This window comes from Melospiza melodia, chromosome 3 (genome assembly GCF_035770615.1).
Source record: "Melospiza melodia melodia isolate bMelMel2 chromosome 3, bMelMel2.pri, whole genome shotgun sequence".
In the NCBI taxonomy this organism is placed as follows: domain Eukaryota; kingdom Metazoa; phylum Chordata; class Aves; order Passeriformes; family Passerellidae; genus Melospiza; species Melospiza melodia.
Window position 1 is genome coordinate 57,580,944 of NC_086196.1, and position 18,424 is coordinate 57,599,367.

Consider the following 18,424-nt stretch of genomic DNA (forward strand, 5'->3'; position numbering starts at 1 on the left):
GTGAAGTGTTCTGATTTCTGTTGCATGTACTTTTTTGCTGTTGTTGTTCCCTCAGTCTTCTTTGTAGACACAGAACTTTATGGGGTGGTTATGAGAGGGGACTTCTCCACTCCAAATTTTGAAAGTAATGCCCTTAAAAAAATCCTGTTTGATCTCTCTAGATCACATCTGGTCCAGCACTTACATTTTTATGTGTGTTTCCCATGTAGGTGATATTAACACTGCCTTAATCTGACTTTACACTAGCCAAATTTGTAATCTATCAAATAATTGTAACCCTCAGAGCAACCACAATCCCTTAGGGAAAAGCAGTGTTAGCTAGTCCTGACTCATATTCTTGTCAGATTTCTCCTGTAGCTATAGTATTTATTTTCTTTTCTGCTAAATTGTATGAGAACCCTGGCACATCACCCAGGAATTCTGTCCAGCATCTGGATTGTATAGCCAACCACAGGAAATCTCATGGAGGGGCAACAGATTTTTGTTCTGTAGTGCAGTTCTGCTGGGATCGCCATCATCTTGGTAGTGGGATTTAGACTAATTGCCCGTGACTTGATCTCTGACATGCTGGGGCTTTTGTCTAAAAATCTGTCAACCATGCTGATTTTTCTTGGTAATCAAAAGATTGCCCATTTCTTTCTGTTAACCAGTGATTCAGCTGTGAATTTGGAACAATTTCCTGACAAAGCACTGTGTGGACTTTCACGACTGAAAAAAAAAAAAAAAAAAAAAAAGGCACCAATTTAAATTAACTCTTTGTTTTCTCATATATGAAAAAAAGGGACAGAGCCACATTCTGAGTATCAGCTAGAAGGATCTGTAGTAAAGCTATCACCACCAGAGATGTCATCTGTACGCTGGGTGGCAGATCCACCAGCTTTTCTAGGAACCCTGTAAAATCTGGGTCAACAATCTGCAAATCACAAATCACTCAATTTCTCCAACATCACTGTTACTTGCAAAGCTGTAGTTACTAGGATGAGGCTTTCCAGTACAAGGCTGACAAGCAGCAAAATGATTACTCCTGCTGCTTCCCTCCTTCACCTCTTCTTTTTCTTCTTTTATTTTGTTTTGAGATTGAGCCTGAACTTTAAGAAATATATGGAAGTCGGAGACTTTAAATATAATATCTGTGATGCAGAATAGACAGATGTTTTCTACAACATTCTAGAGCAAGAACGGTGATGTCAAATCACCTAAAGAAGAGGACAAAAACTCGGACACTTGTATCTTTGGTTAATTAAGTTAAATGGGTGTACCGCAAAATACCACCTCACCACAGATTTTGCTTTGTTCTTGGTTGATAATAAAAGTACATAAATTAAAACCTGAAAAAAATTTACATAAATTAAAGCCTGAAGAGTGGGTTTTCATTTTAGCAAGCATTGTTGTTTTAGGCCTAAAAAAGATCATAAGAAGAACTTGTAAATTAATGAATTAAACCCCTTCGCATTTCTGTGGTCTCTGCTGTCCCACCCTTCATAAGGAATACCCGCTCCGAGCTTCCATCAGCCGCGGGCGCTGCTCCCGGCGGGCTCCCAGCGGGAGAGCGCGGCCCTCCCTCATGGCAGCGCCCGCAGCTCCCACCGGCGCCCGGAGGCCGAGGGATCACGAGCTGCCCCTCGGAACACAGAACCAGCTTTCAGGGAAAAGCCGCAGGCTCCGGCTTTTCCCGCGGCGGGAATCACGAGTGCCTGCCCGCGCTGGCTGCCCGGCGGCCGGGTCAGGGGGGGAGCGGAGGGGGCCGGGTCGCAGGCAGCCCCTGGCGCTGCTGACGGGCCGGGCTCGGGGGAACGCGGGCTGCCCGAGGGGCTGGCACGGCTGCGGCTCCTGCGGCCAGCGCCGCTCCTGCCGCTGCCTCCTCCCGCCGTGCCTCCTTCCCTCCCTCTCTCCGTGCCTCCCTCCCGCCGTGCCTCCTTCCCTCCCTCTCTCCGTGCCTCCCTCCCGCCGTGCCTCCTTCCCTCCGTACCTCCCTCCCTCCCTCCCTCCCTCCGTGCCTCCTTCCCTCCCTCCCTCCGTGCCTCCTTCCCTCAGCGCCGCCTCTGTCGGCACAGCCGCCGCTCTCTCCTTCACTCCCCTGGCACTCGGCGAGGCGGAGGGAAGGGATGGCGGGGGTCGCCGCCCGGCTGCTCGGGGCGCTGTGCCTGGCCGCCTGCCTGCCCCCGGCGCTCGGCAGGGACGCCGGAGCGCAGTGGACCCAGGAGAAGGTGGGTCGCGTTCGCCTTTCCCGGCGTTTCTCGCCTCTCCCTTGGTGCGGGGGCAGCGCCTTCCCGGCGGGCAGGGGTGAGCGGCTGGGCGCGGGGACGGCCCCATCCCTCCTGCCCTGGCCTCCAACGTGAATCTGGGCTGGGCTCGCCCTTGGCGCCGTCCCGCAGGTGAGGGTGGGTGCCATGGCTTCCCTCCTAAGCCTTACGAGCAGATCTTCCTCACACGTTTGGCTTTGTCATCTCCCACCGCCCGGGACCGGGCATCAAGAGCGATAAGCTTTGTCACGGTCTGAAATGTTACTGAATTAAGAGGGGAAACCCAAAATCTGAAATTGTATTCCTTATAACATTCTACTATACTCCAACTTTCATTGTGACCATGTTGAGTCAGAGGACAGTGACTTAGTTTGAGAAGACAGATAGCTTTCAGCAGCAATGCACATGTATCTAGGAAAAGCAAGTAGGCATGTGCTGATAGCCGGTACAAAATTGTTTTGAAAAGATATAATGCTCTAATATGCTGTAGACTTGTACCATATTGTGTCTAATTTAGACTGCTGTGTGAACTAGTGAAAAAAGGAATCTTGAGATAAGGTTTAATTAAACAGTGGTGAGCTTTAAACCATAGATTTCTCAATGTAGCAGGTCTTAGTGTTTCATTATGAAACATTAACATAGTTTTCTTCATAAAGAATTAAACCACGTGAAACGTAGGAAAGCTTAAAACTGCAAACCACATTCAACTAAACCCTTCAGGAATTTCCAAACAGAAAATATACTTTTAGGGCCATTCCCCAAGTGTTTGTAGAAGAGCTGAAGTCAAAGTTCAGCAAGAAGCGACTGAATTCCTCAAGTCGGAATAGACAAGCTGGTAAAATGAGGCTTCCCTCACACCCTTCCATGCTTCCCCTTAGTAACTCCCTTTCTCCTTGTTTTAACTCATCCCCCCCCTCCCCATTCAAGGAAATCTTGGCTTGTTTCTTTGTTTGTTAATGAGATACTGTTTCATTCTGTTCTATTAATTGTACCTTACACTACATACATATATATGTGTATAGCTCATATAGTATATATATATATAGTTCATGTATAGACTGTATATCTGTAATTATGCACAATACATGTATATGTACATATATAGTATATACATGCAGGGGTGAATCTTTAGTCACGCAGGTCAATGAACAATCACACAGCCCCAGTGCTCCTTTTTGCAGCCCCCTTGAGCCCCATCCCCTCATTCTTTAGCTGGCTCCATTCTGACCAGCCAGTCCCCCCAGCAGTGCTGTCAGTAGTGCCACAGAACCATATCACCTCAGCTCCTCCACCTGTGCACACACTGAGCAAGAACAACCTCCTCTTTCTCATCAGATTCTTGTCCTTCAACAACTTTTGTTCTTTGTCCCTGGAGGGACATGCGAGCCAGAAATTCAAAGTCCTACAGGTAAGCCTGGGCTACTTGTAGAACTCGAAGTTTTGCAGTTTTGTACAGCTTAGTAGAGCAGGATTAGTGACAACCCTGTCATGAAGATACTGTTCTGCCTCCCTGTTGTGGCTAAGTAGGGATTGACCAACACTGTAAAGAATGAGTCACTTACAAATCTTATTTTGCTTCTCTTTTATTTCATAACCACTTTTGTAACTCCTCTCACTTCCCAAATTTGAAGATATCTCCATCATTAGAAATGGAAATTGATTCCTCTCCTCTGAAGTATTTTCATGCATTTGTACTTTAATAATGTTTCTTTACCAGGCATGCTCTTTGCTTGTTCAACTGCAGATTTTCTGAACTTCCTTAATTAAATTGTCCTCCTACACTCTTCCAAAGTACAAAGCTTTTGTTTTTCACTCTCCACTTACAGCCCGCTCCTCCTAAACTGAACAGCTCCCTGTCATTTTCTCTTCTCTGTGCCTCTTCTACACTGGTTTAAGTTCCACCTTATTATACTTCTAGTATTTCAAAAGACTGTTTTACAACTTCCATGGTATAATTTCCAAACTTTCAAAAGTTCATCTTCATATCAGATGAAATGATATAATTTTTCTTTTTTCTTTAATCTATGTATAAATTTGCTAGCCATAAAAATGTTAACTGCCCATCTTAAATTTTGGTGTCCTTACAGTCTTAAAATTCAGCTTTAAACACTGTATTAAAATTGGCACAACTAGATTCAGCGTCTTTGTGTCAGCCCTGTGCTTAATTTCACTGCTAAACCTAAGTGGAAATAGAGGAAAGGTTCACACAGAGATAAACACCTAGGAAACAAGAGAAGGGTAGAATTAAATGTTTGCAGTGAAGTCTAAAAAATACTTGTGCTCATACTTGCTTGTACAAACACAAACAAAGTAGAAAAAAGTCAAATAGTGAGGCAACCCCTGTTTTTAAACAATATTCATCACCTAGGGTAATAAGATAATTGGTAATAAGATACCTGACTTTCGAGGTAATTTCACATTCTGGCCAGGTAATGGGTTTTAGGTGTTGTGTCAGACACATGTGAAATGACACACACGAGTAGAAAAGGAGTGAATTATTCCTTGCTAACACATACAATGATAGGGTTAGACTACAGATATGTATGAAAATGTCATTTTGATGCAGGAGCAGCCCAAAAGCAAGTCAGCTGTTGAACAGTTTGAAGAAAGAAAAAGAATAAAATAAAAAATAACATTGTCCTACAGTATAAACTATGATGAGCCCACGTTCCATTTTCACACCTTTTGCTCATCTTAGAAAGGATGACACAGACAAGGTACATGGAAGGACAGCAAGTCTGATCAGTCATGTAAGGCAGTTCTGATCAAAGAAGAAATAAACAAAGCAGTATTTTTCATTAGAAAGACAGGAGTAGAGGGAAGGCCCTGTGATATAAATGAGGAATGGAATGATAGTGCCTGAAACAGGAATCTGTAAAAACAGTAGTGGCACAGGAAGTTTCTGAGGAGACAACTGCCAGAGATTGGATAGGTTCAAACCTGGTGTCTAAAGGAGCATTTGAGATGTCCTTGGGAATCCCACCTGGCATTCAGCTACCACTGCAGAGCTCTATGGAGCTCTTGCACATCTCAGATGTGCCTTTGCCAGCTGCATAAGGATGTCTCAAGCATTTTGGGTCACCTGATACAGCCCCAAAGGCCTGTGCTTGGGCCACAGAGAGGAAGTCACTTGGGAGGTGGGTCACATACCAGGGGCTGCCACAGGAGACAAACTGTCGGATCTGAGGTTAACCCACGTGTCACCAAGCTGACAAATGCCCCAGCTAGCCCCAGAGGAGCCACAGCATTCTGTGCAGTCACACTCATTCTGCCACTGTGGGCAGAGACCACAGTGACACAGCTAGCTCCCTCTGGGCGTGACTTACCTTAGGCATTTCTTCACAGCACACAGCATAAAGCCAAATACTGCTACTGGAAACAAAGCTTGTGGTGTTTGTCTCAATAGAAACCTCGGTTGAAGGTGGCGTGGTTGCAGACATGACATGTATAATTTAGATATTAGGAAACAGAGAACCCATTCATAGGTTCAGGGTTTACTGCTAGCTGGTAGGTAAAACTTTCTCTCATACTTTAAATACTAGCAAATTTTGTATGGAAATGAAAGAGAAGCCAGTAATTTCTGAGTGAAAAGGGTTTAATAATTACGTTTTGTTTGGAATAAAATAAAGTAGCACAATATACCATTTTTATTGTAATTATGAAGAAAACTGGTTAAAAAGGCCTAGTAATAGTTATAGCACTCTTCTTCTCTCTACCTTCTGCAGTATTTTCACCAACCAAGAATTTTAAGTTCTGATGCTATTCAAAAAGTTGTGGCCAACACAGATATTTCTGAAATGTGGGAGAATGATTTGCGCCCTATCCTGATAGAAAGATACCCGGGATCACAAGGAAGTTACGTTGTGCGACAGGTAAGACAACACTTCCTGACAAGCTCTAACATCTTTACTATATATTATTATTATAATTATTATTATTTATATTCTGGTAACATCTTTGGTAACCCCTACCAAAGAGACAGTGCCACAGAAATTCCTTTAATTCAGTAGGATGAACTCTATCATTGTTCAAGTCTAGACCGCATAGTGCCAACATGACACAGCTTGCACATCAGCTGACATTATTTCCCAGGGCTGCATAGCATGATGGAAAATAAGTCTTTTTCCTTTTTTTTAAAATAATGTCTTAAATTAACAAGTTTGCCCCAGGTTTGGTACCCAAAGTACAACACAGTGGTTGTCCTTTCCCTCACATGAGTAGGTTTTTGGTCACTGGTTCAAACCCGAGACCATGCATGGGATGAAATAAATGACACTTTTTCTGGAGAGGCCCTGTCCTGTGCTGTTACAGTGCTCTGGAGTGTTGCCTCAGATGGGTGTATCAACACAAAAGGGGGTCACAGGGGCCCAAAGGGGCAGGCAGATGAAATGGTCAGCACAACAAAGTGCAGCCCTGATCCACGAACCACAGCAGCTCCACTGGCCCAAGCACAGCCGTGTCCTGATGCTGGGCTAACAAACCAGGCTGCAGCTGGCCCCAAGGCAGGAAAGACTCCAGCACGTTGTCTTTGAGCCACAAGAAGCTATCACACAATGGGGTTGCTGCTCTGCCAGCCCTTCTGCTCTGCACTCACAGCGTGGGCAAATTCAGGACAGTGTCCATGTTGGCTCTGGACCCCATCAGCCAAGCAGGAGGCAGACAATGGTACAGCTGAGTTTACTGAAGACATTCACAGCATCCCACTAGCTTTCATCTGCCCTTTGGGCACTGACTCAACAGCTCTAAGACAGCCTCAGCTACAATAAATTTATTTGCTACTCAGGAATTGGTAGATTGGAAAAATGCAGCCTTTTTATGCATTGTGTGTGTGTGTGTGTGTATGTGCACATCTCTGTAGATTTAGCTTTGTGGTTTCTTTAGCAGTACTCTGGAAGGCAGCCAAGTGAAAGGGGGAAAAGGAAGAAAAGCAAAAAAACAGCTGAGCCTAGGCTAGAAAACCACAGATTATGTTCAAAATAGAATGGATCATCCTGTTACAAGGTAACAGCATGTATTAAATTAAAAAAAAATTAAGAGTCCTCTATTGTCAAAACACAGCAATGGAGTTTGAAATGGATTATACTTCTTTGTTGACACAAAATCATCAGACTAGGGCAAAAGGCTACTGGGAGCTCCATCCAGGCTTATATAGTGCCCTCAATCCTTAACAGACATCCTTCACTCTGCCTACTGATAGCTGATAGACCATACATGTTGTAAAAGCTTTTAGTGGGTGACCACAAACAAAATGGAAGTTTGTTCTAGCACTAAAATCTATGGCAATATTGTTGTTTTTTATCATTCCTACTGACTTCCCTAAGAGCAGAACAAGTCTTCAAAGTCTATTTTCCCCTCAGAGGCTTTTCCTAATGTTTACTTAAAGAGAGAGGAATCTGCCTTGAAGAAGCTCTCTAGGGACCCACAAAAATAAGTTGCTCAACAGAGAAGCAGAGATGTCCCTCTAATATGAGTTAGCCAGAACTCTGGTTGAAGTATAGCTGGGGTTGTTAGAGGTATTCTCTTCAGGCAGAAAGATAGCTAAAATTAATGATTTGCCTTATAGATTGTCTCAATTCTTATCTTTTTATGAGCTACACTTATAGAATTTAATTTTTGAAACGCTCTTCTGAAATGTTTCATTCTTTCTTTAATTAAAATAATCTACCTATCTGTTATGGCCTTGTAAACAATTTATGTCACTTGAAAGGCAGAATTTTCACAGAAGCTTAGAAGTCCAGCCACCTCACACCAACCAACCAACACAAAGAGCTTTTTTTTTTTCCCCTTATACTTCTGTGGCATCTTTGTGTGGTAATTGTCTAAACAGCCACAACAAGGTCTCCGCAGCCAATTCTGACTTTCAATTTAAAGGCACATCTGAGTCAAGCTCTGAAAATATTAACATTAAATCTGCTCTAGTTACACCTGTAAAAGACACTGCCCTGAAAACTTTAGAGATCAAGATCTTAATGTGTCATAATAACCAGCAATAATTCAAAACATCTTCACTCTCACAAAGAGAAAGGTCAAAGGGAAGAAATAAAAAGCAAATGAGGCAGTCAGAGGCTCAGGTAGCAAAGTTATACAGTGATATTACATTTTTTGCTATAAAGTTTATCCTTTAAAACACCATGAACTTACAGAAATAAGCTTAGGAGCCACTATTAATTAGCTAATAACAATTTGTCTGCAACATCTTTCTGAAGCAAGAAATATTAACCTGATTGTTTTTTATAATTGCAGCATATCAAGGACCGTCTTCAAGCATTAAAGGCTGGTTGGGAAATTGAAGAAGATACATTTCAGAGATACACACCATACGGCTATAAAACCTTTTCAAATGTTATTGGCACTCTGGAGCCCTCTGCAAAACGCCATCTCGTGCTTGCTTGCCACTACGACTCAAAATTCTTTGGACAACAGTGGCAGGACAGAGTGTTTGTGGGAGCCACTGATTCAGCTGTGCCTTGTGCCATGATGTTGGAGCTGGCACGGGCCCTGGATAACGAGCTGCAGTTAATCAAGGTAGTTCTTTTGTTTCATTTTCATTTGCCTTGCCAACAGCAACAGGCCTCAGGGCATTTCCACATTCTTTTCCACAGCCTGCATGCTGGCTTCTCTGATTGCTGTGCTTGTAATAAATCTCCCATTGACTCCAAGAACAAACAGAGATCAGTATCTACTACTCTAAATTATATTGTCACATTAAAATTTCTTATAAAAAGGGTGGATATCTAAAAGTTATCTGTATAAACATATACCATTTAAAAAGAACAAATGATACATGAATAATAGATGTTTCGTAGACTTGGAAAGGTGTAATGCTACTTTCTATCTAAAAGGCACAGAACCTGACTCACAAGTTCCTATCCTATCCAGTAACATCTAGGGCCATTGAAAAGCTTTGCTGCATTCTGAATCCTGTAGAAGTATCTCAGTTGCATTCTGCTTTGAGACACAGATGAACAAATTGTTCTGCAGATGAGTCACACTCCGGTCCCCTCATCCCACAAAGATTTTCTTCTTAATTTTTTTTACAAATTTGAATAGTTTTTTTTTTATGGAAGAAGTATAATGTCATCAGTCTGTGTTACCTATGCTATGAAAATCTGTTTCAAAGGGCTGCAATTGCTAGGCACAAAAATCTGTTGAGCCTACAAACTCTTAAAGCTTGTAGCATTACAGATTTGTAGGATTTTGGATTCACGAGTGCCATCTGCTGGTTCAGTATTCAGTATTTACAGAAAAATAATTCTCATAAGTTTGCAGAGGTGTTACAGGAAAAGGTCTCTCAAATGTGAGAGACACTCTACGAAGTGTCAGGAGTACACTCAGCTCAGGTTTTAGAATTACTTGTCAACAGGAGTTCCAGAAACTGATTTGGTGCCTTCTGATATGTGAATATTTAAGAATGAGAAGATTAAGAATATACCAATATTTTTAATCACAAAACAAACCAAAAAAAATCCTGTAATACATAGGCTTTCATTTATAATAAATTTGCCCGGTGAGTATTTATGAAACAACTTGCACACTGACTTTAAAGACTGACATTTTTCACTATGAATACACTATTTTACAGTGAAAATTATTTTTTATCATCTAAGATGACAGCATTTGACAAAAAGGCAACTAATGACTTTTCACAGGCTATCACTTGTACAGTCTGTTAACAAAATATACTTTGAGATCCATCTGCTTAATACATTAGTTATGATGTTTTTGCTCTGCTTATGGTAGCACAACAGACTTTGCTATGTTTTCAGCCAAATCTATTTATACTTTGACTTGAAGCTGTGATTTTTGTCTTGATGCTTCTCCAGTTATAACTTACTTCTCCAGAGTTAGTTTAAAATTATTGGACAAAGACTCTCTTCATTATTAAAATGTGTTAAGCAGTAATAGTAATAATAACACAAGTACTACTTTCTAAAACTCAAATAGCACTGATACAGTTTCCTGCAGAATGTAATGCAAAATGACTGCTGCCCACAGAGCTCTGTCATGTGCAAAGGACAAAGGGCAGCAAGCCATTGCCATTAGAGAAATCAATATACCACTGTGAGCACAATCAATAGCATCTTTCCTGCATGACTGACATTTTATAGAAGCTTCTGTTCAGATTGCATCAGCTCCAGCTATTTGGGAGTTGTAGCCCATACAGGACATGACTGCTGCCAGTGACCCCACCTTTTTAACCACATCATGCAATTTTACTTGAAGCAGTGTTAATTCATAGAGGGCTTAAAGACTGTCAAGCGACTGTCAAGACTACAATTCTCAAACTGTTCATTTATTGGAACCAGACTGGGATTTTCTGGGCTATGGATTATTAGGAAATTCTGACAATTGAAATGAGGATTCAGATAGCAGACTCCCTCTACACTAGGAAGAAATTTCATACAAATGTCTTTTTTTGTGACATTAAACACATTTGTCATATATATTCTCAGGTTTGAGTGCTGTTATATTTTGGTTATTGAAAGGAAAAGACATATCTGACATATCCACTCTCTTTGCTCTGGTTTAGCACAAAATTACCTCCGTGACTGCAAATTCCCCTGAATGAAAAGAAGGGGCTGAAAGAACCATCAACTTGTCAAATACATAATTCACCTCCACTGATGCACAGCTGTAGCAATTACATTAATCCTTGTGATGCAATCAGATGATGATATTTGCACTCCCATCAGGTGTTGTTACTGACATGTCCCCTCATTATTTGAGATAATGTTGCTGCTACCTGGTTTTGCAGGTCTCAATGCTCAGGTCACGTCCTCCTAAGTCAGAAATGAAACTTTTATCCAGAACCAAAATTGTATGAGACTGGAGAATGTGTCACTGTGTTAGATAAATAACAATTACCTTGACTGATGACTACCACTATTACACCATAATAACATCCAAAGGAAGGTCTGCATAAGGAACCTTGAAAATACATCCTTATCTGTGTTACTTACATAACTACAGTATTTGCCCTTTATTTACTGTTCTGGCCAGAATCACTTAGTTTTACTTTTAACTTCCTCCAACAGGCCAGCTCAACATCAAGACCAGACCTTTCCCTTCAGCTGATCTTTTTTGATGGTGAAGAAGCCTTTGTTCGGTGGTCCCCTTCCGACTCCCTCTATGGATCTCAACACTTAGCTCAAAAAATGGCATCGACCCCACACCCACCTGGTTCAACAACCACAAACCAGCTGCAGGGCATAGTAAGTGGCTCTTCCCTTCCTAAGGACTTTCCTCTTTAAGGAACAATAGTAAATGGCATTTGTAAAAATATTTAATTAATAGGTAACTGGCCAAATTCCCAAGAAACCACGACCCCTGAAGTTAAAGGAAGAAGCAGGCTTCTGGAAACATTATGAAATATGTTAGAGAATTGGGAAGAGCTTTTCATGGGATTAGACCTGCTGCATGCAAGTATGAGGAGGAGCCATAGAAATATCAAAATACACAGTTTATTAGAATATAAACTAGGATACCCACCTTCTTCAGGAAAAGATAATTCAAAGTGATAAAGAAAGAGCACAAACAGCATTGGCCTATGAACAAATCTCCTCTAGCTCAGTACTAAGCTACAGCAACCTCTGTATCCCTCTGATTCCTACTAACATTCTGGTTGTCTGTTCCCTTCTACTTTCCCTGTTTACTGCTGAGGCACTTCTGTCACTGCTTCTTGTGACTCATAAAATGTATTTCCCTTGACAGACTTTGTTGTTCCCAGGGGAAAAAGCAATTTCCTCTTCTTTCTCCCCACCTACCGCTGTTTTAAAGAGATATAACACACAAATTGCAGGCTAGGCTATGCAGCCTGCTTCAGCTTGAGGAACAGAGGAATAGCCTAACCTTGCTCTCCTTGGGAAGACAGCAGAATGTATCAGATTGGAATCAGGTTCTGCTAGTGAATTCTCCTCAGCACCACGCTGGAAAGGCAGATCTTTGGCCAGGGCTAGCAAAGACCTGCTCATGAGCTGTACAGGAAACCAAGAGTTTCATTACTGCTGATGATGTTATAGGAAAGAGTTCTGCACTAAAGATTCTTTCTTGTCTAGGACCTGTTTGTACTACTGGATTTAATTGGTGCACGAAACCCGGTCTTTCCCAATTATTTTCCAAACACTCTTCGATGGTTTCAGAGGCTTCAAGCAATTGGTAAGCCGAAGGATATGGGTTTTGAATTAATTTCAAAACCAAGTGAGTAGCTTCTGAATATATTAAGCCCTGTGAATCAGATTTTTAGATTAATTTTCTGGTTTACAGTAAGAATCTTTGATAATGTAAATGTGAAATATTAAACCTATATAAAGATTTTGATACTTAGTTAATAAAACAACTGAGGAAGACTCTCAGACATTTGAAAGCAACAAAACATTATATTGCTGATTGTCACTCTGTGACACTTGGCAACTGCTTCACTTCTGTGTTTTTGTTCTCACTTCTGTAAAATTATGGTAACAGCACCAGTTCTGAGGTCTTCCAAATATTAAACAAATGCAAAAGACAGTCACTACTGTGCCATGGAAAATGCTTCCACGTGTGAGGAAAAATAATTCAAACCTGCCAACGTTCCTCATTGTCCAAAAATTGTAATAATCACTTTCATTGTGCATTACAGAGCAAAAGCTACACAACATGAATCTGCTGAAGAATCACCCTGTTCCAAGTCAGTATTTCCGCAGTAATTTACATCGAGGCTTGGTTGAAGATGATCATGTTCCATTTTTGTTAAGAGGTACCAGAAATTCTTATATTCAGTAAGAAATGCTTAATTTAGTAAATGAGCAAGTGTGTATGCTCCCATTTTTCAAGCTTATTTGTCCCAACTTGAGGCTTCTGAATCCAGCTTTAGAGCTTTGATGTATTACCTAATGAAAAAAATTAATTCCTTAGAGGTGTGCAGCTGAAAAATCAGAGAGAAAAAGAAGTGAAACAGGAAAGAGGCTGAGAAAAAAATGCTCCTCCCCAAAAGCAATTGGGAAGCAGAAGACTGATTTCATTCCTCTTTTACCTACCTACAAGCTGCAGTACATATAGGTGGCTTAATGTGTGTGTGTGTGTATGTATATATATATATATGTATATATACACATACATGCAGTGATACAGTTCCTTTATCTGAGGGCAACACTGTCTCTATTTTACAGAGTAAAAATAAGAAACCCTATTTTACCATTTATGTAGAGAACTAGAAAAATGCTTCAAAAATATTCAGTCTTATCAGTATCACAAAAACATGGTAATCAGTTTTCATTTTGAGGAGCTGCAGTGATTTCTCTGTCCTACTGTAGCTCCTAAACACAAAACCTAAAGAATCTTGGGAAAAAAAAAAAAAAAAAACCAAAACCGCCAATAAGTAGCTACAGATTATTTTAAAAAGAAAAAGAAAAAAGTAGGAGGAGGAAAAAGTACTCAAAGGAAAGGAAGGTGGCAGCTTTACACAATACACTCTTTAATGATGGGATGCAGTCACAAGCATCAAAACAAGAGAAGGAAAAAGGAAGCTGCAGGGACACACCCTGTAAAGCAAGCTTATTGAGTAGTCACCTGACTCTGTTGCTAAATGGTGAAGTATCAGTTGGCTTAACAGAACTTCTAAAACATTTCTTCTCCAAATTTCACTTTCCTTTTTATAGGGGTTCCAGTCCTGCATCTGATTCCATCCCCTTTTCCTGCAGTATGGCATACCATGAAGGACACAGAAGAAAACCTTGACAAAGCCACTATTGACAATCTCAACAAAATCCTGCAAGTGTTTGTATTGGAATATCTCAACCTCTGAAAGACAAAACATCAACAAATTGTACTCCATTCACACTACTGTTTGCCCACCTTCACACTCGCTATTTAATTGCATTGGAGAGTATCAAGGTGAAGAAAAATGTGATAGCTCTTGCTAGACTGATTATTGATTGAGCTGTTCGTGGCCCATTGATCCAGTAGCCAAATAAGATACCATTAAATAAGACCTAGCTCAGCCTGGAAAGAATTTGATCTTTCCATGTTTTGTGTCTAAATAAAAAGCCTCCAGAATCTTTCCAAATTGTTTTTTGTCACGTATTGTGATCCCAGGAGGGAATGCCTCATGACTTAATTGTATGATACATTTTTACAAGGTGGGACCAACTTTTGCAGTGTTCAGCTACAGAAATTTACACCATGTTATCAAAAGAGGCAAAAATCACATCATAGCAGACTTCTACTTTGGGCTGAACAAAACCACCTCATGCTGAAATGAGTTGCTAGAACTCCTGACACACAGGTGTGATTTTTAATCCTCTCTGGTCCCTCTCCTCCTTCCCCTACAAAGGTGGCGGCAAGGGTTTATCTCTGCAGACAGCTGACCCCCAGAACACAGACCAATAACCCAAACTCAGCCTTGCCCCTATCATTGGATACTTGTTGATGGAGAGTGGTGGTGGGGGTGATCCTAACAGGAAGGTTTGTGGGGGTTTCCCTGTGCTTTGGCTGCGACACAGGAGATATAAACAAAAGATCAGGTGGTGTGTGGGAGCAATGACCCAGTACACGCCATTCAGTCACGTGAGAATCATTCATCATTTGACCCAAAAAACCTCCAAACCACCACCCATCTGCTGTTTTTAATGCAGACCACAACAAAAATACTCATATCAGGAAAGTGATCACTTTAGAAACTATAGTTTATCTAAATAGAATTTTAAAGGCTAAGTGCTATCAAAAATAAAATGTTATTAAAAGCAAGACAGCAGTTTAGGCACCAAAAAGATACAAATTTAACAACCCTGTGCTTTTACATTCCTTACTGGAATTGTTCCACAGATAAATCTGTTGTAACACTTGCAAAAAGAAGGCCTGGAATGAGATCAATGAAAGACAGAAGAACAATATTCAAAAGCTACTGACAGAATTGTGGTTTCCACTGGTGAGAAAAGGATGAGAGCATTTTACAGGGGAAAAAAAAAATCAAGCTGATAGGAGATGAACTGAGGGAAAAAAGTCAATATTTTACTGCTCCAAACTTCTTCCCGGCGAAGTTCTACCCTGAGCAAAGAGAATTAAAAATGAGGTAAGCAATGGAGTTTTAGGCATGTCAGATTTGACCTGTATTTTATCATTTGCTTAAGGCAAATATTTTGGAGCCTAAGACTACATTTATATCCATATTATAAAGTTGTTACAGAAACAGGTATTTACAGCAGTGAAAATTTGTAAAATTATTCTATTACAATAGGATAATTTTCAGGATAGCCTGAAAATTAAATTTGATCTGATTTTAAATTTAATTCTGATTTGGTAGCTCAAAGATGAAACAAAAGCATTTTGTGTTTTCCTATCACTTTAACATTGGTGAGAAACATTTGTCTTACCTGCAACTTCTGAAATAGAACACTATGAAAATTCTAAAAAATCAGACAGATGTCTTTCAGGTGTTACTGTACATCTGTGTAAGTATATCAAAGTTTCTTGAACTCTTCATAATCATATTCTCTTCTACTTCAGCCCATGAGAAAATATTCTAGAAAATGACATTAAATCTTCTGAAGTCTGAATAATTTGAGCAGTAATAAGGCACCTTCATACCCTCCTAAGTGGTGAAGAAAGGTAACAGAATGGCTAAATATAGAAATATTAAACATAAATTCGTGTGGCTGATTTGTTTTGGCAAACTCTTGTGATACTTCACATTTTGCAGGACCGCTGAAAAATGCAGTACATGTTTGCAGTGTGGACTGCAAATTTTGCAGTGTGGACTGCTTCAAATTCTCAAATCCTCTTTGAGAATTTGAAAGTTAACTTAAAACATGCTTCATTGTGAAATACTGGTTCAGAGGGTTGTTATAGCTGGGAAAAGCCTGGGTTTTTTAAATCTCTATGAAGACTTAGCTGAAGCCATAATTTAACCATGTGGTACTCCAAATCATGTCAATTTTGTCACTAAATTTTTACTGCCTGAGCATGCAGTAAAAGTTGTTTATCTTGAGTTGTTTACTCAGTCCAAGGCAATGAGACACAGGTTGCTGTAATACGATTCAATATTTCTCAAAATATGAAGCAAACATGAAAAGGTCTGGGTTTTTTTTCTTCCCTTCCTGGATTTCATGTTTGGGGGTTTTTTTTGGTACAGGAAAAAAAGGCCATCTCCTAACTGGATGCTAGCCCTGGAAAAGTTTACTTACAGAGGGATGGGTCATCATCTTAGCAATTTCTATGATCCATCATTCATTTAAAAAATAATTGCTGGAAGGAAAACTTACATCAAGCCAGTAACCATGTGAATCCAAGAATCTGAGTTCTTAAAAGCACAAGAAGTAGCCAGCAAGGCAGACATGGCACAAGGTTGATTTTCATTGCTACCAAGGCAGTGGAGAACAAGCAGGTAGGACAAAGTCAAAGATATTTCATAAAATGCCCAGAAAACAAAAAATAAAGTGAAGAGACCAGGACTGGTATCTCTTCTACTCTCAGTTTCAACACTGAATATGACTAAATATCCAGATCCATTGGGTCTGGACAAGCACAGGACAGATAATCAGTCCAGAATTCAGAGAGAGGCTTTGTGTTGAAAAACCTATGGCTGGATAGTTTCTCCTCCCCTGCTGTATGGTGGCAGCAAGGGTTAGAAATCAATAGAAGACTTCAGTTAATCTAATCAGAGGAATTGCTGCACAGGTTCTCACCTTGAAAAGGATTTGTCACATCTCAGTTAAGGGGAAGGGAATAAAAATCAGTTTACCAGCGACAAAAGGCTGTCACTGGCTTTGTGTGCCGAAGGTGTCTGTGGTTATCACCAGGGTTAAGGGAATGCAGAACAGAATGAACTCAAGAGCCATCACTCAACATGTAAAGCTGAAAAAACCCCATATTATGGTAGTTATTTGTCTTGTGATAGGAGCTCTGGCTCCTTCTGTATCAGGACAAGGCAGTTTCTCACAAGACTCTGAAGGCAGATAATGGTACATGCCCCTCAAACTCTCTAAAGCTGGATGCATTTACCTACAAGTGATGTGGTCCTATGCAATCACAGCTGGAACAACTTCAGGGGGTAACAATGCCACATCCTCTGGCAGACAGAAATGACAGCAAGAACCAGTCTTCTTTTCTCTCTAGCTGAGACAGCACTCCTAGCATTAGGAGTGAAGATGATATAATTTATCAATTCTTATTCACTGTGTATCAAATAAATATTTAGATTTTGACCACCTAACAGCATAACACAGAAAAGGCAAAATGTACAAAAAACCACTTTCTATAGAATTATTGCAAGGACCCAGTCTACACTGGTAGTAGACCCAGCAAAACAGATCTGAAGTTTCATATACCTGCTCATTGAGACTGAAGTATCACCCAAGAGCATCACTTAAACAAATCTAGAGAAAGGTAACTGTAAAATCTTGTACACAAATTACCACTTTTCCCTTGTCATTTACGAATTACACTGATTTTATTTTCCTCATATAAAAGGAGACATTTTACTCTGTGCTGATTTAACAAATGTTCTAATATATTCATAACAATAAAGCAGCTAAAAAGCTGTTCTAAAATCTAAAAGAATCTTTATCATCTGCACATATGATATATACTGTAAACAATCACTCAAAAAAGTATTTTTGTTAAAGTGATTATATTGCACTCAGAATTCTGGGATTCTCACCCTCCCTTCTCATTTTAAATCAGAGATCAGCTTCATTTTTTAATAAAATGGATATTTAATTTTCTACTGAAAACAAGTAAGCATGCATTCAATATAATACAATGTATTGAAAATATCAGAAAAAGTGATATCAAGTGATTATGAAACTGGAGTAAGGAACAATTGTTAACCAGGCCACACAAGAGTAGTGTATTGTAAACATTCTGCTGGCTCTAAGGTGTTGCAGATGCTGTAGAAAGTGCAGTCTAATTCACCACTCAAGAGGTACAGAGAATCTGTTCAAGTGTTCTGTACTTCAGTGAATTTCCATGCAGCAATGGCACATGTAATAGGCTCACAGAAAGACAGGATAATGGACCACAGGTGATTACTGAGTTAATACTGACCTCACAGAAACAGAGCCAATCATTGTAACTTCATTGCAATCTTTAAATGGAAGTTTGCCAGGTCATTACATTTCCCAACAGAGCAATGAAATTTTCACTCTCGCTGCAAATGAAGTACAGAACTCGATTCCCTACTTGTACTTACATGGACAGCATCCCAG

At 40.3% G+C, this 18,424-nt stretch overlaps 1 protein-coding gene across 1 annotated transcript; it reads left to right on the plus strand.

Annotated features, from left to right (window-relative positions):
* Nucleotides 1-2,075: 2,075 nt before the first annotated feature.
* On the plus strand, nt 2,076-14,286 carry QPCT (glutaminyl-peptide cyclotransferase). The gene is made up of 7 exons (XM_063151881.1): nt 2,076-2,207; nt 5,969-6,115; nt 8,487-8,768; nt 11,279-11,455; nt 12,299-12,398; nt 12,862-12,978; nt 13,880-14,286. Exons 1-7 carry the CDS (start codon nt 2,106-2,108, stop codon nt 14,023-14,025), a joined length of 1,071 nt encoding a protein of 356 aa, XP_063007951.1. The 5' UTR covers nt 2,076-2,105; the 3' UTR covers nt 14,026-14,286.
* Nucleotides 14,287-18,424: the final 4,138 nt, after the last annotated feature.

Coding starts and splice junctions, on each gene's coding strand:
- QPCT (XM_063151881.1), top strand. CDS start 2,106: ATGGCGGGGGTCGCCGCCCGGCTGCTCGGGGCGCTGTGCCTGGCCGCC. Junction 11,456..12,298: donor CAAACCAGCTGCAGGGCATA/GTAAGTGGCTCT, acceptor TTTCTTGTCTAG/GACCTGTTTGTACTACTGGA. Junction 12,979..13,879: donor TGTTCCATTTTTGTTAAGAG/GTACCAGAAATT, acceptor TCCTTTTTATAG/GGGTTCCAGTCCTGCATCTG.